The sequence below is a fragment of the Oreochromis aureus genome, linkage group 10 (assembly GCF_013358895.1).
Source record: "Oreochromis aureus strain Israel breed Guangdong linkage group 10, ZZ_aureus, whole genome shotgun sequence".
Lineage (NCBI taxonomy): Eukaryota > Metazoa > Chordata > Actinopteri > Cichliformes > Cichlidae > Oreochromis > Oreochromis aureus.
In genome coordinates this window covers 29,312,361-29,337,334 of record NC_052951.1, presented here as the reverse complement: position 1 = coordinate 29,337,334, position 24,974 = coordinate 29,312,361, and the positions used below count along the sequence as shown (strand labels likewise).

The following is a 24,974-nucleotide window of genomic DNA, read 5'->3' as shown; positions in this document are numbered from 1 at the left end:
TCATAGTTTTGCACTATTAAAACATAAAAAGCCCTTTTTGCCAGCATATACTTCTACTACACATGTGCACAGTTTGACAACATCACAGCTACAATAGCTGCTCACACCAGAGTGTTAACACTATCAGCATCTCATCAGAGCGCTTAATGAATGCCATGCTACACATATGGTGTGCATATGGTCGGCCAAGAAAAATGAATCAATTTTTCCAACAGTAGCCTCTGACTGGAACGATAACAATTAAATATGCCTGCCTCCACGCGGTTGAAACATTTTGCGAACTGCTACTGTGAGCATGCGCCAGTACAGGATTGGCTAACGAGTCCCACAGTTTGGCTCGTGATTGCTTCTTTTTGGGCTGGACAACAACCAGCAACATCTTTAATGCTTCAGAATTCAGCAGCAGATTTCTTTTCAGGATTTGTCGAGCGCTGTTTCCATAAGAGCGGAAGGGAAGGTTTAAAAGACTGTAGCAAGACCTGCCATGATGTATGGTTTGAAGATGGTGGCATCAATTAAAAGAAAAGGGCAGCTGGCAGAGCTGGAGGTGGTATTCTTGAAGATGTTAAGATTTTCACTGGGAGTGACCGGGATGGTTAGAAATGAGTATGCCAGAGTTTGGAGACAAAGTTAGAGAGGAAAGGCTGAGATGGTTTAGTGGATATATTGGATAAAGGATGTTGAATATGGAGCTGCCGGCCAGGTGGAAATAAGACGACCTCAGAGAAGATTCGTGGATGTAGTGAAAGAGGACATGCAGAGGGTTGGTGTGACGGAAGATAGGGTGGGAAGAAGGTAAATGATCTGCTGTGGTAGCCTGTAATGTACAATGCTATTAGTGTCCACTGGATGAATGTTTTTGGTGGTGCACCAAAGGCTGGTGTATGATGTTGAATGCTTATTGTGCCCCTGAAGAGAGGGAGCATGTGATTGGTTCTGTCTCTTTGTCTGAGCAGTCTAGCATTCACAATTTTCAAGATATCGTTTCCAAATTTTGTGTGACGGTCGATACCAATAACAGCTTGGGCTGATTTAATTCTGGTGAAAATCAGGTCAATGGATCTCTTATGGACCGTCTTCAAACTACAATAATATTCTAGGCCTCGGAGGACATGAGTACTTGGGTTGGCTAAGCATTTGACCTTGACCTCCATTGTTGATCTTGAAAAAAAATGTCATGAAACCATATTGAGTAATATATCATATGAAAGGGCCTGGAGAGAACTGCACAACACATATTTTATTTTTTCCAATATGACGCTCTATGACTATAGCCCTTGCCCTTCGGGGGAAGTTGCACTCTGAATGGTCTTGTTATATACGTGTGATTGTCATTAGATTCAGGGAAAAAAGAGCATCAGATTTTTAAATAATTGGCTCTAACTAACTTTCTGATGAAAGCGCTGTACTGAAACATGGTACCATACTGTGATGCGAACCAATAAACAAGTCAAATATGAACATTTTGTGCTGGCTCACTTGGATGTTGGTGATGTGTTTTACATTCCTTGGAGTGCATTATTTGAGATGCACAACATGCTCTGCCTTTGAGGCTTATGGGCACTAACAGAAGACCACATTGTGTTGCAGTCCTGTCAGCCAAGAGCAACAATCAGAGGCACAGACTCACCAGATCGGGTTGGTGAATGGAAAAAAACATAGCCTGGTCTGGTGAATCTGATTTTTGCAGATGGTAGGTCAGAATTCAGTGTCAACAGCATGAAACCCAGCAGGACATAATGATGTCTGGGATAGATTTTTTGGCACATTTGGGTCCCTTTTCCTGATCAGCATGAATCCTGATCAATCATGGCTTGAATACCACAGTCTGTCTAAGTATTGTTGCTGGCCATGTGCATCTCTTCATGGCCACATTTTACCCTCTCCTAATGGCTTCTTACAGCATGATAATGCAGCATGTCACAAAGCATAAGCCAGCGCAATCTGGTTTCATATACATGACAGTGAGTTCAGTGTACTTTAGTGGCCTCCCCAGTCATCCGATCTAAATCCAGTCGAAATCCTTTGGGATGTGGTAGAACGAAAGATTGGCAGCATGAATGTGCAGCTGACAAATCTGCAGAAATTATTTAATGCATTCATGTCAGGATGGAGCAGAAACTCAAAGAGTTTGATACAACGTCTTGTGAAGTCAATGCCATGAAAATCTGAGGCTATTTTAAAAGCAAAGTTGGACCCTAGAGAAAGTGCTTCATTGAGCTCTTTGTGCTCAGCACCAAACAGAAAGCCAGCACAATAGAAACATCTTCCCAAAGCTTGAACATTACCAACATCACATGTTACTAGTTTCAGGGCCTAACGCTGTGTGCGCTCAGTTTCCCGGCTTTGTTCTTCCTCACAAACAAACAGCAATCTAATATTTACAAAAAAAGCCAAAGAGGAGGCGAAAGACATGCAGTCATTTTGTTTTTTTATATATATTAAAAAAAACTTAGAACATGCAGATATTAAAGTGGAGCAGTACAGAGATTAAAGCACACAAAAAAGAGATTGATGGAACAAAAGGTCCCAAAAAGGGGAAATGGCACATGTGTTGATGATGAACTAACCACTTGTAACATTTCCAAACAAATCAGTCAAATACTATATAATATTGTCGTAAATAGCATATGATTGGAAATAGAGCTTTTCTGTCTCTTTTATAGGAAGTTATCATGTGAGCAAATGGGAAACGTGAGTCCTGGCTTATTGACTTGTGTAGCGACATGTCATAAAATTGGCAGTAAAACCAATAATCAGTTTTAAAATCTACTGAGAGCAGTCTTCCTCCCTCACACACTTTAAATAATCTCCCTGTCGTGTGTGAGTCAAGCTGCTGCGGGACAATTACGTGTCTCAGAACGTAACATTATGTATGATTATCCTTGCAGTGTAACCTCTAAAAAAAAATATTACATTTTTATCCAACTAAATTGTTTTCCCTCTTGCATGCAAGAGGTGATGTGCTCTCTGAGTAGATTACATTCAGGTGAACAAAGTGCACAGCTCTCATATCAGAGAGAGAAAGAGACCAGGGTTCACTACTGCAGCCCTGCATGTGTGACAGTGAACTTTAAGCAGCTAAAGTAGGTTTACTAAAGAAGGAAAACAAAGGGAAACAAAGTGTTATAAAGTCGCTGCACATGTTTTCCATTTAAAATCACACCTTGTTTTATTTTAGAATGAAACTTAAAGTTTCATTGTGTGCTTTAAAAGTTTGAAGGTCTCTCAGATCGGCGGAGTCGCCGCTCCTTGTTGTCCCCATGTTGAGACTCGTATTAGGCTGAACCAAGAGCTGAGGTTTTTTAATCAGGTTTAAAAACACACCAGAGCTTATAATCAGTTTTAGTCATTTTTTAAAAAAAATTTTTAATTGACTTTTCATTTCTTTTTGCCCGTTTAATTTCTGTTTTTCCACATTTTACTTTTATTTATGTAGTAGGTCTTTAATTTGTTAACACATTTAATGTATTTTTTTATTTTATTGCTGTCTTTAAACTGGAAAGCACTTTAGTCAACTAATTATGTTGTTTTTTAAAGTGCTCTATAAATAAAGGGGATTGGATTGTTTAGCAACTGGCTAATGCCTAAAATGAAAATATCAAACCACATGCTCCTGAATTCGATGTGAAGTAGCACAGATATTGCATAACAACCAATAAAAAAAAGACTCCATATTTAAATGAGGTACAAGTACAGCATGAAACAGATGATGGTCAGCCTGAGACTTTACCTCAGTGTGGAATTGCAGACGTGGTTTGTGTCTTCATTTCATCTTTCTTATAGTCTTTGTTAGTAAGACGCCTGTAAAACTGATAAAGATTGAGATTTCTGCGGCACTTAAATGAACTATTTTGACAGCCACTCGGGGCGATGCAGCAGTTATGGCCCTTCTATGTGGACTTCTTCCTGTGCTTGTGTGAGTTTCCTCCAGTTACTCTGGCTTCCTCCCACATTCCAAAGACAAACATGCTCGGTTAACTGCTGGCTTTAAATTGGCTGTAGGTGCTGATGGGAGAGCGTGTAGTTGTCTGAGCCTTAAGGAAATGGATGGACGGTGGGAGAACTGCTCCTATTATCCATTCTGATGGAAAATACAGCAAAAACAAGTGATTCCCTTATTATCTTCAGTTTTTTTGAACACTTTGCAAAACCATCCAAAGGGCCGGACTGCCGCCTTCAGTAGACTGGTTCTGACCAGCTTGTTTGACACCTCCTGCCTAGACTTAAGTTTAATAGTGTTTTAGCCTCTGTTAGAGGAGATTCTGTTATATTATGTCAGATTTTGGAGTAAAGACAATCGGTCAGTATTAATGTGTTTGCAGCTGAACAACCTCATTAAGTTGAAACAAATCCAGTCTGTTTTCTGCAAAACTGCGACTCCGTTGCATAGATAGTAGCAGAATTTCTACTTGATGCAACAGAACCTTCCATTGCAAACCACTCACCCTGACAAGTGTCATAGGTGGGAGTCCCACTTAAAGATACTGTGTGAACCAGGTGAATTAAACTGTGAATGAGTTCATTGTTATTGGGTGCACCTGTGTGTCTGGTGTCAGCGTTTTAGCTGTGAGAAGGCTCCAAAATATGACATTAAAATCAAATAAAAGGTCACACAGTCATTAGCACAGAAATCTACCGTGATGTAAGCCTGCAGGGGGTGAAGCAGAATCCACGCAGAAACAAAAGCTCAAAGTGAGGCCATGACTAGGCAGGAGTGAGGACGGCTCTTTCTTCGGGAGGATACTTTCCCCTTCGGATGAAGAGGAGGAGTGTGGAGACACTCACGTGATTAATTTTCGTCTGCGATACCAGATTTGAACAAAGTCAAGTTCACTACGCCTAACGTGGCCCACACCGGAAGTGTTCAGTGTGGCGTTTTAAGATAAAAGCCAAGAGGATAACGTTTAGGAGCGACTAACTGAACGCTGAGACTAAACTACATCCCACGGGTCGACCTGGAAAACACGCGTGTATCTAAAGCCCCAAAATACGCGTTTCCATTTAATTCCGTTTGAAACTGGGTTTAATTGTGACACATTCACCTGCTCTTAGGTGAGGTGAGGAATGGCAGGGGTGACACTCAAGTTAACAGCTTCTGCCCTATCACCGGTTTCATTTCGGTATGAACTCTTTCATTCTCTATATTCGTTCAGCGTCATTAAAAAAGGGGTTTGACGTTTTTAAGGGTTAAATGATGTCATCACTGTATTGCCAAAGTTGATCATATTTGGTGCATTTTTATTAGGCCACTGGAAATGATTAATAAGACTCGATTTAGCAGATCGCTTAAAATAAGAATTAAACGTGGGCTAATTTATTTTATTTTGAAAGAAACTTCCGGACACGTCTTCTACCCCACAGCGGGCTTGATGACCGGGAGCTGCGACTCTGGACATTTTAAGGTGAGCACGTTTAGTTTGAAGCGGACTTAAAATCCCGGAGCGGGGCTGCTGAGGGGAGGACAGCGGGCACAGCAGCTGCTTCCGCCGGAGGAACACCTGAGAAAAGTGCGCTCAAGCCGGGTGACAAATTACACACCAAACTGGAGACTTCTTCGGACTTGGCTCTGTTTCAGACTCCCGGTAAGCGGCACCGACGATGCTACGCTCAGGCTCTCGGTCTTAACATCACAAAGTAACTCGTTTTTTAAAAAGTGTCAGCTTTCTGGATATTTGTGCCCTTCTTCTTTTTTTAAAATCAGCGGACGCGTGAATGATTCCCGTCGCATCGCGCTGCGGTAGGTGAACTACTGGAAACGTGAGGGAGCTGGAGCGGGAGGGGAGGGTGGAAAGCGGGTCTTTGCGGCCAACTCGGACCTTTTCGGCTTGATTACAGCTGTAATTTCACCTTCCACGGCTCAGAATGCATTCCCACCTTTTTCTCTCGGCTGTGGACGTTTAATAACAGCAGAAGAAGTCTGTGTCAGCTGAGCCAGAACGGTGCGGATCCGTCGGATGCCTCTTTTATGTTGTTTTCCTCCCGTCTCTCCACTGTTTCCATGATTTGCGCAAGGAATTTCATGTTTGAATTTTTAATTGGAGAATGACTAACCTCACAGGGACACTCTGCTGCTCTTTCCCTGCCGTCTGTTGCTCGGACAAGTCTGATCCTTTTTGGAGAACGCGTGCAGCATCCCCGTGGTTCAAGCCAGGGCGCGCGTCACCTCTCCACTGATGTCCATTGATTTATAATAATTTTTTTTGTGGGGGGCCATTTATCGAGTGTCGCGCAAGGACTCGTGTCCGTTTGTGGAACACAGTTTTTTCCCTCCCTGCTGCCCGGGTTGGATCAGGATAGTTGGAACTTTTTGCTCTCTGATGTGGGGGAAACGCTCTGCGTTGCCTGGAGAAGACGCGGTTATGCCGTGCCTTAGGTTCGCTGCTCGCAAAGACTCTGAGAAGACTGGCCAGTAACATTTCTGCTTCTGAAGACCTCCAAATTACATCGGACTCACTGCCGCTCAGATACTCGTGCAGTTGCATTTCTGTCTATTGCGCATTATCCAACTTAAGACCCTCGAAGAACTGCAACAGCGTCGTGTGGAGGCTAACACCTGCAGAGAGGTTTATTTACCCTCAATCGGCTACTGCAACAGCTGGGATTTAACATCCTCCTGCAGGGATTTCTACCATGTCAGGTGTACGGGATTTCAGATGGACTCTCTTCATCTGTGTGGCGGCGCTTTCATGTGGTGAGTACCCCTTCTACCTCCTCCCCTCCTATCCTGCCCCCCCCCCAAAACACACACCCGCCAACAGGGTTCCAGGATCATAATCATGTTGCATAGAAAGCAATGGCCCTAAATTTCTGAAACATGCCACTGCAGAGGCAGTTGCTCTTGTTGATTATTATTATTATTATTATTATTATTATTATTATTAATAATGATAATAATAATGATATATTATTTTTATTTTTTAAATGACTGCCCCCCCCCCAAAACAAAAAAAACAAAAAAACAAAACACACACACACCCTCACCACCAAATACAAACAGTCATACTCCTGTTACACATTTCTGAAGAAATTCAACAGTGGCTTCACTTCTGGTCTGTTTTTCCCTCTTAGGTAACTCTTTTTTTTTTTTTCCAGAGGAGAATGGCAGGCACACCATCAAACCAGATACTTTAATTGGAATAAAAAAGCACTGCGGATGTAATTAACTCTCATGATCATCACAGTCAGAAAAGCATGAAAAAAGCCACACTTCAAACGCTATAGAGAGCTGAGAAAAAGGCTAAAATACCCACTCAACATCAGGTTAGAGTTGCTTGTGCTCGAGGACTCGCAACATATTGGAGAAGTGATTTCATCTGCTGCTCGTGCTCAAAGTCACGGTGTGTTACACAGCCGATACACATACAGTGTGTTCTACATGTGCTGATGAAATCTAAATCAAACATCCTCAAAGATGATTTCCTGACATGTCCCAGTGATCTAGTTGGACTCCAAAACACTAATCCTCCTTTAATATCCAACTCTTTATTTTTTATTGATGCAGCAGCAGCAGCAGCAGCAGGGGTGCAGGACTGTTTCCAGCAGTAAGCAAAGTGTGACATTGCAATGCGTGGATTAAGTGTGTTGCTGGGAGGCAACCCCAGGACGAGCAACTTGCAGTGCAGTTTCTGTTTATTCATTTGCAGGCATATTTAAAAGGTGCTTATATTTAGACCCAGATTAGGACTCTTCTGTGCTTCAGCCCAGTAAGCCGAATGGAGACGGAGTGCAGTTTTCCTTCCATGTTCAGTGCGTAACCACCTCTTGCATCCTTTCAGACATCTTGCACAGTATCTCCCCTCTCCTACTCATTTTCACCAAGTCTTGCCTCAGTTTCATTACCACACAAAAGAAACGCCTACGTGTGCACTAAAGCATATACTCTCCTTGATGGCTTCACCAAGGCTGTAAAGCCAGCGTGCTCTATGCTGCAATAGCGTGCCTACACAAATCCCACTAACGCCTGTGGTCAGCGTTGCTTAGTGCAGGGGTGGGGAGGGTGCCCACCTTCCTGAACAATAAAGGCGCTGCTGTTGAAAGCAAGTGCAGGGACAGATTTGGCGCGTGGCCGGCTGCCCCCTAAGGATGGTTTCAGAGGCTCTTGGCCTCGGAGACGTCAAGTTGCTCTCACACTTGCACACGGAAGCCTTCCTCCTGCGCTCATCCCGGCACTTTAAACCTCTCCCTCCTTGTCACTCTCATGCTAAATAAACAATTTTGTAAGAATACCTCAAGAGAAATGCAATAGACCTGCTGGATGAAGAGCTAAGCAGGCAAATCCCCAGGTGTGAAAAAGCAATATCATGGACTTTAAGACCGCTCTGGGGAAAATCCAGTGCTGTAATGAATCTATTATTTCTCATTCTTCTCACCTTGAATTTGTATTTTCATATATATTGGCTGGCACACAGTGTTGTAAACACGCTAAAGATTATTTCCCCCTTTGCAGTTGATGGAATAAAGCCCTCACTAGGATATTTTTTTCTTCTTTCGTTTTGAGATGCCGTTATGATTGTTCAGTTGTTTTCCTTCACCGTACCCCCTCCTCAGGAAGGTCAGAGGTCATGTGCTGAGCAGCATTCCCAGAGCTGATAGGGATTAAGGGTTTTCAAGGACACTTGAGCTAGGCATGTTCACTGATAAGAGCTGTTCAAATAAAGTTTTCTGGCTACTTGTGAAATGGTACGTTCCGGTGAAATAATAGGGCATCAGAATTGAGGTCTAATCTAGGGCAGGGTGGTGTTTGAAGTGCTTTTGTAGGCATTGTTTCTCCAAGATTGACTTCTTTTTTTATTAGTGGGTGGGCTATGGGGATGCGAGGATGACAATGTCAGTGCTTTTAGCTGTCAGCTTCTGTCTTTCTTTTAAGTCTGATCTGAAAGAGTCGTTATCCTCTGTCATTGTAGACAGATTAGCAATTGTGAAGCTCTTATTGCACTTCCAGTAAAGTCAGGAGGCTTCTTTCGGTAAATTGCAAAAAGTAAAATTATCTTTTATGGAAGAAAGTAAAATTTGGCTTAGTGTGCAGGGAGAGGCTTTGCATATGGAGAAGAGAGGAAACTAATGCAACCATAACACAACTAAGCAAAAGTACTACAATAACACATACTGAAGAAAAACCCAACAAAAACCCAACCTATGAGGACTCTGGTGACAGTGGGAAGGAAAAACTCCCCTTTAACAGGAAGAAACCTCCAGGATGCTACATACAGATTTCACATTTGTTAGGTTTGGAAAAAAAAAAGAGAAAAAAAAAGTTTGATACTTAACACATTTAAATGATATACCATGGAACTCCACCCACATACATGTTTTCTAACATAGCAGTGAATCAGGGGAAATATTTATAGTTTCTTTGGAGGTAACTGCTGATTATTTTCTTAACTGTTTGCTTTTTAGCGATTTCAAAAATTAATCTTGAGCAAATTGACTTCTTCCTTTGCTGAAACAGAGCTGTGGCAGTGTATTGTACATTTAGCTGGTGTTTAGGCAGTTATCTACTATGTTAATTGATCCTGAGACCTGGATGGCTTACCACCTGGGCTGAACAGCTTTCTGGATGAAATCCAAAAAGACTGTGGTGAACTCGGATAAGTGGGTAGAATAGATGGTGACTAGCTGTTACATTAAACGTGCCACTGATTACTCGGGGCTACGTCTGCAGTCAGCAGCATAGCGTGGATGTGGGAGCACTGTTTGCCCAGTCATAGTTTGGATGTAGCTGGCAGCGTTCCCAGCACCAGCCTATCTCTGAGAGTAGACACTGGACAGAGAGCAGACAAAGCGGCAGTGTGACACACCAGCTCTCATGTTCCAACCTAATTGATTTACATGTGTTGAAATGAAGCTTTTTTTTGCTCTGTTGCTGTGTTTGAAGAGGTTTCCTGTTTTCCATCCCTTTGTGTGGAAAAATGCAGACATGCATGCAGGAGGTGCATATCCATAGCCATTAACACTCTGTGACTGCAAATGAGTCAGCGGCGCTGTTTAGTTATTCTGTTTTTGCTCCCATCGAGGTGATGTTGAATTGTTTGTGTACCTGTCACTTTTTACACATCTGCATCCATGAAGCATATGGTTTATATATTTTTATTATTATTATTATTATTTTTTAATGGCATTTGCCGTCAGCATTAGATGATGGTAATGGTAAATCCATGTGGAGCATGGCACAGTTTAATACTTTTTTTCATTTCAGTGACAGTTGGGCTCGAGGCTAAAACCAATCTGTGCACTCGGAACAGCAGGGCAGCCAACTAACAATAAGAGAAGCTGTTACTGGAAAGACGGCTCCTTGGTTTACTTGCAGTCTCGTTCCATAATTACAGTCGCAGGTTTTTGCAGGTGGGCATGTCATTCAGTTAAAATTGATTTTTCTGCATTTAATTGTTGGAACAAGCCAAAACTGGATTTCTCTGAATTGTAAATACATTAAAAAACAAAAAGCAAACAAAATCTTCGAAACCCAGCTATGCTTGAATCCCTTCGATTTTCTGAGCTGTTTTCTCCAAGCTCTTGTTTCTGAGGCGTTGTGGAGTGTGCAGTGGCTGTTGTGAATTCTAAGGACGTTGTCCTCTATCAGCAGTGAAAATGGACCTTTTATGAAGGACTGGCTCTCCCAGATGTAGTGGGATGTGCAAGACCTTTACCAAGGGCTTCAGGGTTTGTGGGCACTTACTGCAGGGAAAAAAGTAGTGCATTTGTATGCTATACATTAACCCATTTGTGTCAGACCTTCTTTGAACTTTTAAATGGTTGAATCTGGTGAACGTACTTGTTTCTTTTGCTAAGGGTAAATTCCTCAATTTTTTTTGTGTTCAGTTTTCCCTCGAGTCCATTTTCTATCCGCAAAAAGCCAAGTTTTCTGAAAATGAATAGCATACATGCATCATATACACACTGCACATATAAAACATGGTTTATGATAACATATTTGTGTCCAGGTATTTGCTCACGTAAAGGGGTAGGCAACCAGCACAAATATGCTAGCATGCAGCTTTCCAACAGCACATAGTAGGTGTGGGTGACACGTTAATGTACAAAGAATACAGCTTTAGAAGCCCAGACAGAAGCTCCAGTGGACACTATATATAATATTTGGCTTTTTAGCCTTTATTGAGACAGGATTGTAGAAAGAAGACAGGAAAGCACTGCAAACATACTCGACACAGGTTCAAACCGAGACCTCTACAACAGTTTTATGTATATAGGTCACCTGCTCAACCCAGTGAGCTAAACCAGCCCCCCTTTTTTGTTTTCATAACTCTTTCACTTAAGCTCTGTGTGCATCATGACCTCTCTCCACAATTGGTTGATGGACCAACAGCAGCACAAGCAAGAGTCGACTAGACTGGTTGTTTGGGACACTGCCCCCCGGTGACGTTAAACAGCTGCAACACTGGAGAGCTGTGCGTAGGACCACTGACTGACCATGTCGGAGCCTTGAGAAAGCGACCCTACTGCTCACTTGATCTCTAACCTCAGTAAAAACTTTCCTAATGAGTTTATGGCCTCAGTTGTTAGGTTCAAGTCTTAGTTATTACAGCCTGACCTCTGTTTTGTAACATCTGGGTATGCTTTAGGGTGCGACTACTTTGCGATTACCAAGGCACTGTTGGATGAGCACCCAGCATCTTAAGTTTCTTTGTCAAATCCACCTCTCACGCTTGAGAACCAATGATTGATGACGTAGTAAGTACATCCAGCCTTTATAAATGGTCTGTATCAATGGTTGTTTGTCCTTGAGCTGAACATTTTAGTTTTTTGATGTTTTTGCATATCTTTGCAGACATTTGGATACAAGATTTTCCCCCGCTTACTTAAATCTCACAGCATCCAGAGTCCAAAAAAAATCCTCCTGTCTGAAATAGTTTGTGTATCGTGAGACAACGTTAACTGTTTTCCAATCCATAAATGCAGCCCATCTGTTTTTTCTTTATTAAGTATTGCTGTGTGAAAGATGTTTTTTCTTTTTCTTGATTCAATTTGAAAAAAATAAAAAAAAATAATTAAAGGGAAATTTCTGTCAGAAATCATCCACCACCTGCTTGGCTTGATGTATGATTCGAGTCCAACGAGGACGTATAGAATAATTGGACCGCACGAGGCAATTATTCATTTGAAGTGTCAGGTGATCACTGTCGTATTGTGTGCACGTGTAGATACAGATCAGGTAGCACTCCAGTTCTTTTATTTTTCCAGAAATTCTAAACTTTGCACCAGACAAAGGCCACATAAAATTTACCCATGACATTTACTCAGTGTCTTTGTAACCGCAAGCAATTTAATATTTCCCTGCAGGACAGATGGGGATACGAGCACTTGCATGAACATCTTCCAGCTCTTTTTATACTCAGCAGGGAAGCAATCAGTCTTCTGCATTAGGCGATCACATATGTTTGGTCTGAAACGAGTTCTTGTGCGCTGCGCCTCGTGCGCATCTCCACGATTCTGCAGTGCCTTTGATTTAAAATGGCTTGCTTTGCTGCCCGTGCTATTGTGAGTCACGCTTGGCAAAATGTTACCACCTCGATTTTTACATTTCCTTGCAGAAATGGATCGAGATGCACAGCGATAGATCTTGTCACCGCAAAGGAGGAATGGCCACTTCTTGGACACCCTCTGGGAAAGATGTTAGCCCTGCCACCAGCTGGGCTTTACTTAACACCTTTATCCGGTTTTATTGTCTAGATATGATGGCACCCACTGTGACATGCTCCTTCTGTGGTGTTACAGGGGTATAATCATTTTCCTCTAATTCTGGTCGTCTTGACACGGCAATATAGCTCACATTTAATAAGTTGTGTCCCCTGACACGGTGAAAGAGAATGAGCTTTCTGAATGAAGAAAAGGTTACACTGAAAGTGGCCCCTTTAATTTCTCTAAGAGGACTACATGGAATACAGATTTGAACAGAAATGGTAAGTCGCACCATGTCCACATGTGGCACATAACATATGTTCACAAGAGAGGGTCAGACCTCCCCCTGTTGTACAGTGTTTGATGCCTTGCAGCCAGGATTGTACAACCTCACAGGAGGACTAGAGAAGGCATAACACTCCTTATATCTCTCCTCATCAGGCTGCGAGCTTTTGTGTGCTGGGAAACGGATGATCAGTCACACTTATAAGGCAACAGTCATCAAATTAGCTTGTCCTAGATTACCTTATCAAGCAGAAACCCTGAGTTTTTTGTTTTTCTTACTTTGTTTTAGGTTTAGTTAATGTTGCTGTGTTGGTGAGCGTTAAATGAATGCAGATGCACAACCGACACAAGTATTACACTGTATAGAGTTTACAAGCTGAATTTTGACTGCCGTTCTGTCTGCAGTTTTCCCAAATAGGCGATTATTGTTATCAACCGACTTATTGTTATCGACCAACTCCGTTTTCTTTTGAGGTAAACTAGTCTAAATAATTGCACTAAAGTATAATATTGATGGTCTGATCGCCTGACTGCTGGTGTGTCTTAGCCTGTAGGACACTGCTGTAGTGATTCAGTTTTCTCAGATCCCAGCAGTGCTCCCCTAGAAACCAAAGGGGAAAAAATGTAATCAGAAAAAAGGTCCTTCCTCCCTCCCTCCCTCGTGGAGCTGAACCAAACAGAGGAGAGACAGGTGAAGGTATTTGAGTTGAACTCACTGGCTGACTTGAAGTGTGATAAAAGTATTTTTCATCCTCCTGAAATTAGAGGGGAGACTGACTCTGCTCTGTTGTTTCTTTGAGTACTCGCACAGATAAGTACCATTGTCCTCCCCCCCCATCCCGTGCCCTACTGTGTCGCTGCTCCTGCAGCAGATGTTTGAGACATGGATTCATTAAATGTTCATCTGAAAAGGTCCACAATATTTCTTACGTGCTGTACACTTATGACTGCTTTATACTAAAAGCTTACTGCATACCCAATAAATCATGGATCTTATTACTGTATTTTTCAGACTATAAGACGCACTTAAAATCCTTTAATTTTCTCAAAAATCAACAGTGCGCCTTATAATCCGGCGCGCCTTATGTAAGAATTCTAGTTGTGCTTTCTGACCTCAAATGGATTTTATGTGGTACACGGTGCTCAGAAATCTGTGAAAAAATATTTTAGTACGACTTTGGTAAGCTACGACGCCGCACTGCTTGATGGATTGTCGGAGCATTACGGCTACTGTAGTCAGGAGCCTCGCGGAGGAATCTGGGTCCTAAACTCCGTCTGTCTTCAGGTCCCAAAGTCAAACACTGTGGCATCACTGAGAGTTAAAAACTGTCTAAAGTCTTTCATCTTTAATAAAATGATTAGCGTTGCTGCTTTACCAGGTGTAACAATTAAGTTTAACATCCAGGCATCCATGAAAACAGAATTTATTAAATTTACCGGAGTTAGAAGTTAGCAGGAAGTTAGCTTGCTAGTTTCCCCCCCAAACATGATATAGCATGTTCTGACTGAGAGATTTCTAAAAAAATTCAAAGGTACAGCTCTGCTATCACTTCCAAGATAAATGAAGACAGAAAACAAAACAGCAGTGACATTTGTAGGGTTACTGAAGTTGGGCTAGCTGGTATATAATGAGCTACGTGATTGCTAGCAACACAGCTGTTAGCATAACATAAACACAGGGAAGCTGGAGGATGAATGCTAACTTTTTTTCCACTTAATAAAAGTTAACATGAAGGTTCCTGATGGTTAGGGACAAATGCAGTCGCATGGCAGGATGCTGTAAACGGGCCAAACTTTAGTCAGGAGAACAACTGAGATAATCCATCCACATTACGAGGTCAGTCACTAATATACTGCAACAACGTGGGAATAGAGCAGCTGTGAGAGAATTCAACATTAATGAATCAATGCAAGAAGAATGAGTTGAGTAAAGTTTGACTTATCTGACTGTTTTGTTTCACTTAATGCGCCTTATAATCTGGTGCGCCTTGTGGTCCGAAAAGTACGGTATACATAATAATACTTGAACAATAGTCTTTCTCTGGAGTTGCATCAAGATATGTAGATATATGCAGTGTCATTTTTCAGTGTGCTGTTCCACGTTTGTGAAAATGTAACAACTCTTGGGTAGTTTGCAGGTTGCAGGTAGGCTTGAATGTAAAAGAGTAAATATAAACAGGTAATCAGTAATGGCAATTGATATAACTGGTAATATTGTACGAGCATTGTTGGACATAAATGTGTTTATTGTGCCACATTAAAATGGCAGATAGTTAAACAAAGTCAAAAAACATCCGGTGTAGGAGTATTGGCGGCCTGCTTTGCATATCAGCAGTTTGTCTCCGTGGACTCTGTGTGAACCATTTGTGTGCAGTCAGTGCAGCGGGAGAAATATGACCAGATTTTCAGCTTTCAGCACATCTTGCACTATCTGCTCTCTTCCCCACACTGATTTCCCAGTGCTACAAATCTGCTAAAGGACTCAGAGATGAACGCTCCAGTCTGGCAACCAACCTCAGCTTCCTCCTCTACAACCAGCCAACACTTAATTCTTTCTCTGCACAATATTGTTTTCAGCTGTGGGATTGCTTTTCCTGCTGCAGTTGATCCACACTGACTTGACTTAAGTTCACCCTGGTTTCTCGTTGTCATTAAGGCCGAAGGGAAAAGCGTGTTTAAGTATGTTCCTGTAGACTGGTCTCGTTGTTTGACTTTGACAATTATTTCTCTGGAGAAAGTTGGTAAAATTGTCTAATGTCTTGTTAGATGATGTCCTATAAGACAGAGCAAATACAAGCCACAGACAGCTTCTCTTGTCTCTTACTGGTAATTATACATAGGACGTGTAGCGGCAGCGTTCTCCTCTTTTAGAAGCAGACATTGTCAAAGTGTCATCATGTTCTGCAAACAGTACAGTGAATCCTTAAACTGACACTTTTATTAGCAAAAAGCGAAATCTTGCTGCAATGCATTTTTTTTTTTTTTTTTTTTTTTTTAAATTTCAGGTTGATTGAACTAATTTCAAGTTTGAATATGACCATACCAACTTTTATTTGAGTTAGCCTACTTTTCCTTTTTTAAAATAATATCACTGCAGCATTAGTTATGCTTAAAATTAGACTGTTGTGACAGTGATTGGGCAATTAATATACTGTACCCTTGGGTCCATAATTATATGGACAGCGACACTTGTGTAATTTTGCTTCTGTGTTCCATCACAGTGGATTTTAAACCAAACAACCGAATTGTGATTGAAGTGCAAACTCTCATCTTTAATTCAAAGGGTTTAAAAAGTATTGCATTAACTGTTTGGTAATTAAACTGTTTTTCAAATTATACATAGTCTGCCATTTTTTTCCCCAGAGGTTGAAGTAATTGAACAAACTAGCATCATTGTAAATATAAAGATTGCTTTTTAATATTTAGGTGAAAATTCTTTGCAGTCAGTGACCGCCTGAATCTTAGATCATCACTAAAATGCTGTTTCCTCCCTCCAAAAGCACTACTAGGCCTTTCCTGCAGCCGCCTTCAGTTGCTACCTGTTTTGGGGTCTTTCTGAATTCAGTAACTGAAAAATAGGCTCTATTGACTGACTTGAATTCCTTTTCTTTGCCATGAGACACTCCTGGATTGTTGTTGGGATGCACTTTGGGTTATTGTTCATTTCCACGTTCTGCCTGGTCAGTTTTGCAGCATTTGGCTCATTCATAAAACTGAATAAATTTCCTAAATGGTTAAAGCAGTGCTTAGTCTGAACTAACAAGGTATGTTATGTAAAAATGTCTTGGGTTTGAACATGTTTTAATGTTTTTATAATCGGATATTATGCACCGCAGCTTTATCAGCACTGATTTCATCTGCCAGTAGTAGCAGCTACACCCCAACCAGGCTGAATGTGAAGCGTCCTCTCTTAAAAAGACACACAAATATCATCTTGACGGGATTTATCAACTTTATTGCTCAGGACGTGAGGGCAGTTACTCTTATTCCTCCACAGTTCTGGCACCACGAGTTGATCTAGTATTGTTTTCTGCAATTGCATGAATACGATTAGCTGCACGCTGGTCGTCTCGCGTCATTTCAGAATAGCATAACAAGGTTAAGATGATGTAATGTGTTCCAAATACTATATTTTCCCTATTTATAATTGAGGTGGCGTGCTCGGTTCACTCCATGCACGTCATTGTCAGAGAGATGTATCCATGTGTGTGGACAGTGAAAGTTGCACTAAATCAAAATTGATGTTGCTGTTATTTTTTTGTGATGCATGTATTACCTGCCTCAGGATGTCAGCTGTAGCTGTCAGATCCTGTTGTTCATCTCCTGAACATGACAAGGAGCCTTCATTTTTTTCCCTCCCCCCTCTGTCTCCTTTGTCTGATGGACTGGTTCCTTTTCTTTGTCTTTTGTTGCAGTTTACTTGTGTAAAGACGATTTCTCTGAATTAACTTCCAAAGACAGTCTGGGGTTGAGTTTGGCCATGATTTCTAATTTTGCTAGAGTGCTGCCATTCCTCCAAGCTTCAGCCCCGGGATAAACAAGCTGTTTTATTCAGAGTTCATATAGCTGTTGCATTCACATCAATTAAAATTGGACAATTTTTCTGCTTTTAAACTCTCGGTATTATTTAGGAACAAAGTAATGTAAACGAGTCAAAAGTCATGAATATGATTAAAAGATTACGCCTCTGTGTTGCCTTTTGTGCATGTAGTTGTGTTCAGTATGTAAGTCAGAGGAAAATCAATTTGCTCTCAAGGACTTTTGAGGTTAGTGTGTGGTGATATGTTGAAAATGCAGTTCAAATCATAGTCATATTGATCTAACAGAGGAAAATAAATGCTTTACAAAATAGGCCACCATAACACTGACAGCCCTGGATTTGCCTGACTTCAGTGATCACGCTGTGTACGAGTCTCCAGACAAAAAGTGGCCTCTGTTTGTTGTGTTTTTTTTTTTTTTTTTTTTTTTTTTTTTTTGTTTGTGACAGTTGGATATTCACAAAGCATTCAAATCCAGAAAGAAAAAAACACTTAAAAATGACAAAGTGCATTTTTTTTTTTTTGTGTATATCTGCCTCTTATCAACAACACACATCCACAGTTAGAGGAACTTCATTAGTAATTAACCTTCCAGTTAAAGTTTATCATTCACCTAGGTTTCATGCACATTATACACTCACTCTCAATAATAGTTTTTTTCCCTTCACGTCGATGAAATGAGATGTCTACTTTGAGCCGCGAACCCCATGAAATCCCATTCAGCTCTATCTAAATATGGCAGGACTCATAAAGACTGAAGCACTTGCAGAGAAACCCTTCTCGGCGTCTTCCACTCCCGAAGAAAATCTCGCCCAAGGGTAGGAAATCTTTGCTCAGTCACTGTTGATATTTTTGGAAGCGATACTGATTCCATATTTCACGAAAACAGACTGAATCCCATCTATGCTCGTATAGATCTGTCTTAAATAAGTTCTAAGCTGATTTATTTATTTATACATTTCTTTTCTTCTCTGTCAGAACAGAATTGGGTGCTGGCAAGATTGCAAAATGACATTGGTACAGTTATTCTGCTCTAACTGAATTAAAGATTTTGGCCTGACTTGACGTTGGTCCATACTTTTTTTTTTTTTTTTTTTACCGTGTTTGCTGTGGTCTATGAAAACATCCTTTATTTTTTTATTTTTTTATTTTTTTTCTATCCTGCCTTGGAGCTACCGCCATATTGAGCAATGTCCAGAGCAATCAATTCTTTTATTAGGTTACATAGGCTCTGTGAGAGAAAAGGAATCCCTGGCTGTTATAATAGCCTCTGTATGCTATATTAGGTCCAAAAGACATTTTAGTAATTTCACTATAAGCCTATAAAATGGGATTTAATCCACACAAAGAAAAGAGGCTGCAAGCTCTTTCATGCTTTTGCTTTTTGCCGGACTCCTGTTAGGTTAACTTTTCCCCACAAAGGCTCGAATTTTGATAAGACATTTTTAGTAAACATTTCTCACTTGCTGTCTTTGATGAATAAAAAATAACTTGTAGCACTTAAACCTGTCCTTAAGCAGATATGTTAAATTAGTAATGCCCTTCTCCCCACTGCCCGTCAACTTTTTACATCTTCCATGCTTACAAATTCTGCTTCAGGAACCACTTTGGTGAATTTGAATTGTATATATCCACTTGGCTATTGACCTGATGAAAATGAAGTTGACAATGTCCATGCAAAATGCATTTGGTTCTCCTGACTGATTGAGCAATGTGAATCAGGAGCACATGCATCAGAACAAGCTGTGCAGCCCTCATAGCATTATCCCGTTCTTCTTCTCATGATGTGCATTAAGAACCTGTCCAATTAGCTCAAGTTTAATCTTTTATTTCTCAAAGCGAGGTATTAGAGAGAGGTCTCGGGGGGGCACTTAGCAAAAATGAGAAATTGATTGATTTTTGCTTTCAGTTAATTTGCTAGCAGAGATAGCAATTAAGGAATATGCGAAAATATTGTGCCAATCTACAGAATATTGTAATGGAAGGGAGCCATGCGAGCACCATGTGTGCAATTGTGTGTAGAGTCTTCAAAACAGCTGTGCGCCTCTTAACAGAGCATTGCAATGTTACGTTTTATCTTTAGTGTTTGTGTTGTGTTGCATCACAAATGCACAGTAACTTCTATGGTGGCATCAATGCGTTTGTTTGAGATTCATCTTCTTGCAGATTATTTTTTTTTAAAGTCTAACATTTATCTGCATGAAAGCCTGTGCTACAACTGTTAGCTGAGAAGAGAAGCTGAAATCTGAGGAGGCCAGCGAGGCCTTTCTCTTTCAAGCATCTGCAAGTGATGCAGCTTTTTTATTGAGGGAAAGAAATAACCCATTGTGGCATCACACAAACTTTTTTTGACAACAGTGATTAAGATGATATAATAAGCCAAATGACTGTATTTACAATTTTCTGTGTGACTGCTATACAAATGTTGTGTATCATGTTCACAGCTTGAAAGTAATGAAACACAAGGCTGGTTCATCCAATGTTAAGGCTCACAGTTTAATGCAAGAATAAAGTGAAAGCCTTGTATTAATGTATGAGTGCATGTGGCTCTAGTCTAAAGTGCTTTGAGTGTTTCATAAGATTGGAAAAAGTGCAATATAAAATAGCAATCTATAGATCGTCTCCCCCTCGTCCTCCCACTCATGACTGCAAAGTCTGTCCAAACAGTAAAGGTTAATACATTTTTAAAGACAGAGCAGCAGTTTTTGGTTTTAAAGAATTTTAAACATCAGTTCAAACTCTAAACACAAGAACAAGTGAATCATTCGACGTCAGCACCGTGCCAAACCAGTTTAAGCTGGTAAGCTGGAGATGGATGAGTAGGCTCAGTTATTTGATGGTGGTCTGTGTCATTCATGTTTATTTTGATGCTCTCCTAGTGTGGTTCAATCATCCTATTTATATAGCATCAGTTCACAACAAAGGTCCTCTAAAAGTACTTTCTATTGAATCATGAGGACGCTACAATATCAGACAGAACCACAATCCCCCGAGGAGCAAGCACTTTGAATGGGTGAGGAAGAAGATCCTTCTTACAGGAAGAGAACTCCCGTAAAACCAGGCTCAGTGAGGCGCAGCCATCTATCATGGGGAAAAGAGATGATGGCAAAGAATAGCATGGAGGGACCAGGGATAACAAACGGGACAAATCGAAATGTGTAAAGAGAGAGAATAGACATAGGTTAATAATGTGCACAGGGAGTGAGAAGAGAAGTCCTCAGTGCATTATGGGAAGTCCCCCTGCAGTCTGAGGGTATGGCTGCATACCTAAGGGATGGTTCAGGGTCACCTGATCCTGTCCTAACTTTGTAAAAAGGAAACTTTTAAGCTATTCTTAAAAGTAGAGGAGGCGTCTGTTTCTTGAACCCAAACTGGGAGCTGGTTGCACAGAGATCCATCTTCTGTTGTACTTTCAGAAACTCTGGGAAGCCTGCAGTCTGAGAGTGACGTGCTCTATTGTTGGAATATGGTACTATGAGGTAGTTACAATATGGTCAGACCTGATGTCAGGAAACAACGTTCTCTTATTCTTCTTCTTTACATTTAGGTAGGAAACTACTAGAATCATCACCATGATAAATTTGATTCAGTCATCTGAATCAGTCACTCTGATGTTATATGGACTTACAGTAAACACATCATGGCCTGAGGCAACATTTTGTGGTGAGTTTCTGCGATGTAAATAAAAGGATTGAATTAGCCTTGAACTCTGCCTTTATGGCCAATTTATTCATCTTGTTGACAGACTTTATTGAGCGGTTAACAGTCCTTTGGGGTGAACTCGTGGATGAAGAACACTTATTCCACCAGGTGAAGTCAGAAGTGTCTTGGGGAAAAAAAAAAAAAAACCCTCCAGTGGGTGAGGTGTTTTTCTTCCAAAAATAGGAAGCTTAAAATCTCAGCTGCTGGCTAAATAATCACCGAGTCATTGGCATTGATTAAAGCCCCACCAAGCTCACAGATAATACTTGTTTTGCGCCTGTGGGGCAGGGAAATGATATATCCCCTTTGAATATCAGAACACAGAGGTCTGTTTGGTTCGTAATTAATTAGAAAAAGACAAGTGGAAAAAACCCCACAAATATATAATGTGATGAGGGTAAATTACTCTGGCAAACTAAAAAAAAATATCTCATCATTTTCTAAAAAGGATTGGAATGGGGATGAGGTTGAGTCAGCTCACTACACTCCCAACCCAGTGTGTGCTTGGCTTTGGATAAGGTGGAGGCTGAAAAGGTTCAATTTAGCACTGCATTAGCTGTAAGCATTTAAGAGTGCCAGTGTTTGTTTCTCACATTAAATTACTCAGTGAGGCACGTGTAATTTTCTCACAGTGGGGGAAAACTGATTGGTAAATCCAGAGCAAATTGGAGTAAGAATAATAAAGTTCCAAATTCTTTGTATCTGCTGTCAGTGATCACACAGCTTTTGAGTGCCAACCTTAAAGAGGCTTAGAATAATGAATTAGTCATAGAGATCTCTGAGGACGTGAGGGAGGAGAGTTTGGCCTAAATGCACAAGTCTATCAGTGGCAGATAACAGTGCACACAATTAAAAGTTTTACATAGACTTCATTACTCTAATTTTGAAATACTTGAAATCCATTTTATTGCATAGCCAAGCTTTGCTTTGCATCACACTGATGTGGAGGAAAAAAAGTGAAAACCATTATAAAAAACCATTATAGGCATGTAGAGCAGTTTTTAATGGCCTAAGTTAAAGCCGTGTAATGATTTTATCTACTTGTGCCTGTGTTTATTTGCATATTTATTTCTTCATTTGTGAAGAAAAAACAGGCAATTGCTTACCATCCTGTAATTAGTAGGAAAGTTAAGGTTCATCTGCATTCCCTGGGCAGGTGGTACAAAGACTGACTGCATTAGCCGAGCAGAGAGGCAAAGATGAGCCAGTACTGGCTGGTTGAGAAGTCTGTGCTGTTTTACTTATATAGCCAACCATTATCATGTTAGGCCAACACTGGCCTCCTGCCTGTGAACACAGAATATGTTGGCCCAGTATATAAATGGTTGGCTGGCTCTGAATAGTCTTTTAATTAAAAAAGTTTGTCTTGGTTACTGTTTACCTATAAAAGAACTGAATGAATCCAAGCACCCAACAGGCTTAGTGAAGTAAATGCTACCACGCCCTGGATACTAACTTTTCCTGTGGCTCTTATAGACAACTGCTTCAAAACTTATATTTTCTTTCATGGCGTATGTTCAGTAAGGTGCTGGATGATGATATTATTATTATTATTATTATTATTATTATCATTATTATTATTATTATTACTATTCAGTTGAGATATGTCAGCTGCAGATCCATGATTCCAGTCTGCCATTCCACCACATTCCAAAGGTGGTCTATTGGAATCGGGTGGAATAGGACAGCAGTCCCCAACCTTTTTTGTGCCACAGACCAGTTTATGTTCGACAATATTTTCACGGACCGGCCGTTAAGATGTCATGGATGAATACAACAAAATAAAACCAGTACCGGTACCGAAAAAAAGATTGTATTCATAATACACAGGAAAAGACCCAGGGAAACAGTTAACGATAAAAAATAACGATAAAAGCCGATTTTAAAAACCCTGAAAACCATAAATTTCACACCGGAGGCTCAACTCTCACGGCCCGGTACCAAACGACTCCCGGGGGTTGGGGAGCGCTGGAATAGGGTGTGCTTTCTGTGTGGTCTCCCCCCACACACAAGACAGGATGGGTCTATGCTTTAGTGCTGTCACAATACTGGACTAAAATATTCCAATAACATTTTCAGTTCCATGGAGTGGGAGCAACACTGACATTCAAAGTCACCAAGTCACCTCAGTTTGAACTTTAGGATTCCTTGAGCGTGTCTAAATGCAGTGAATTTCTTTCTTTTGATTAGATATTTGCATCATGATCAGTTGAACAGGTTGGGGTACTTAATGAAGTGGCTGGTGGATATAGAGCTTTTATAGGTAGTACATAAAAGCTTTTTAAGGAACAGATATATTTACAGGTCCTCAAGTCCTGTGCTTGCCAACTTTGTTCATTAATAGCACATCTAAGTGCAGCAGAATGAACATTTCACTTTCTTGTGCAATTATTTAAACTGTGTGTTTGACTAGAAAAAAGAGCCACACGGACATCAGAGTTTATTTTAATTCCAGCCACGTTCTGGCATTTTCCACTTTCTGAAAGTGTTTGTGTCATGCTCTGGCTTTTCTCATATTAATTTAGAATTAAATTTCGACACCATCTTTGCTAGAGAAGCCGTGTAATTTACGACCTTAACTTGTAAAATGCCTTGTAATCGGATAAGCCAGTTATGGACTATAGGATAACCCAGGGGTGGGCAATCTCAGTCCACGAGGGCCGGTGTCCCTGCAGGTTTTAGATCTCACCTTGGATCAACACACCTGAATCACATGATTAGTTCGTTACCAGGCCTCTGGAGAACTTCAGGACATGTTGAGGACCTAATTTAGCCATTTAAATCAGCTGTGTTGGTTCCAGGACACATCTAAAACCTGCAGGGACGCCGGCCCTTGTGGACTGAGATTGCCCACCCCTGAGATAACCTATAGTAGGACAGAGATCATATGGTTATTATGTTTAACAGATTTTCTGGTAATTGGACTCCCTCTTAATTTCACTAATCATGTTCTTATCATAGTACAGAGTTAAAGTAGAGCTTCACGAAATCAAAGACTTCTCCATTACCATGATCTGTGGTTGCGTCAATTCTTTCCATTTCATCCATTAAAAAAAAAAAAAATCCCTCCAAGGTGGCTTATTTTATTTTTCTAAGCAGTCCCGTAAACCATCACTCCTCCTCTGGTTCACAGACAGGACCCATTCATTATAATCAGTGTGTTTCTTATTAACCCAATCAGCTGTCCCTGCAGCTGCCTCCAGATGCTGAAATCAGTCCACCTCCAGAATCACTGTGATGATTGCCAAACTGCTGGGTTATGTTGCTGACCGATTAGGGGGTTCATTCCACTAATTAGGCATTAAACCCAGCTGTCCAGAGCAAAAACCTTATCTTCTGTTTTTCTTTTATTTATTTATTTCTTCTTTAATGCAGATAGAACACAAAATTCCTGCGCTTTTCACAAGGACACTGCACCGTGGGTCAGTGTCACCATGCAGTGATGGTTTAGAAAGTTTAGCCAAAGCTAGATATCGTTATAATTATATGCTGCATTTTGATGATCATCACTGCTGATAACCTCACTCAGATAATGCCAAATCTGAGTTGAGGGGGTCTTCCACAAACAATTTCAGACCGACCTCCGACTTATTCAGGAATATGGCATCACATCTGGAAGCTGCATTATTTTTTTTATTTTTATTTTTTATTTAGTTTTTTTCTCCTGGCCAGCAGGTGAAAATTCCTGAGGAGGAGAAAAAAACAACTCCACTGCACTTGTGATTTTCAGTGCTAGTTTCAGGCGTTGCCGAGTAAAAGATCATGGTTTTTTGTTCGTGTCTAGAAAGACAATTTAAAAACTTGGTTTGC

The 24,974-nt window shown here is 40.8% G+C and overlaps 1 protein-coding gene across 1 annotated transcript in view; it reads left to right on the top strand.

The window, feature by feature from the left end:
• The first annotated feature begins 5,182 nt into the window (after positions 1-5,182).
• tmem132e (transmembrane protein 132E) overlaps positions 5,183-24,974 on the top strand; it is a 431,641-nt gene continuing 411,849 nt past the window's right edge. Inside the window, exon 1 of the mRNA XM_039618561.1 lies at positions 5,183-6,694. Coding sequence (XP_039474495.1) covers positions 6,634-6,694 — 61 coding nt within the window. The 5' untranslated portion in view covers positions 5,183-6,633. The remainder of the gene's footprint in view (positions 6,695-24,974) is intronic.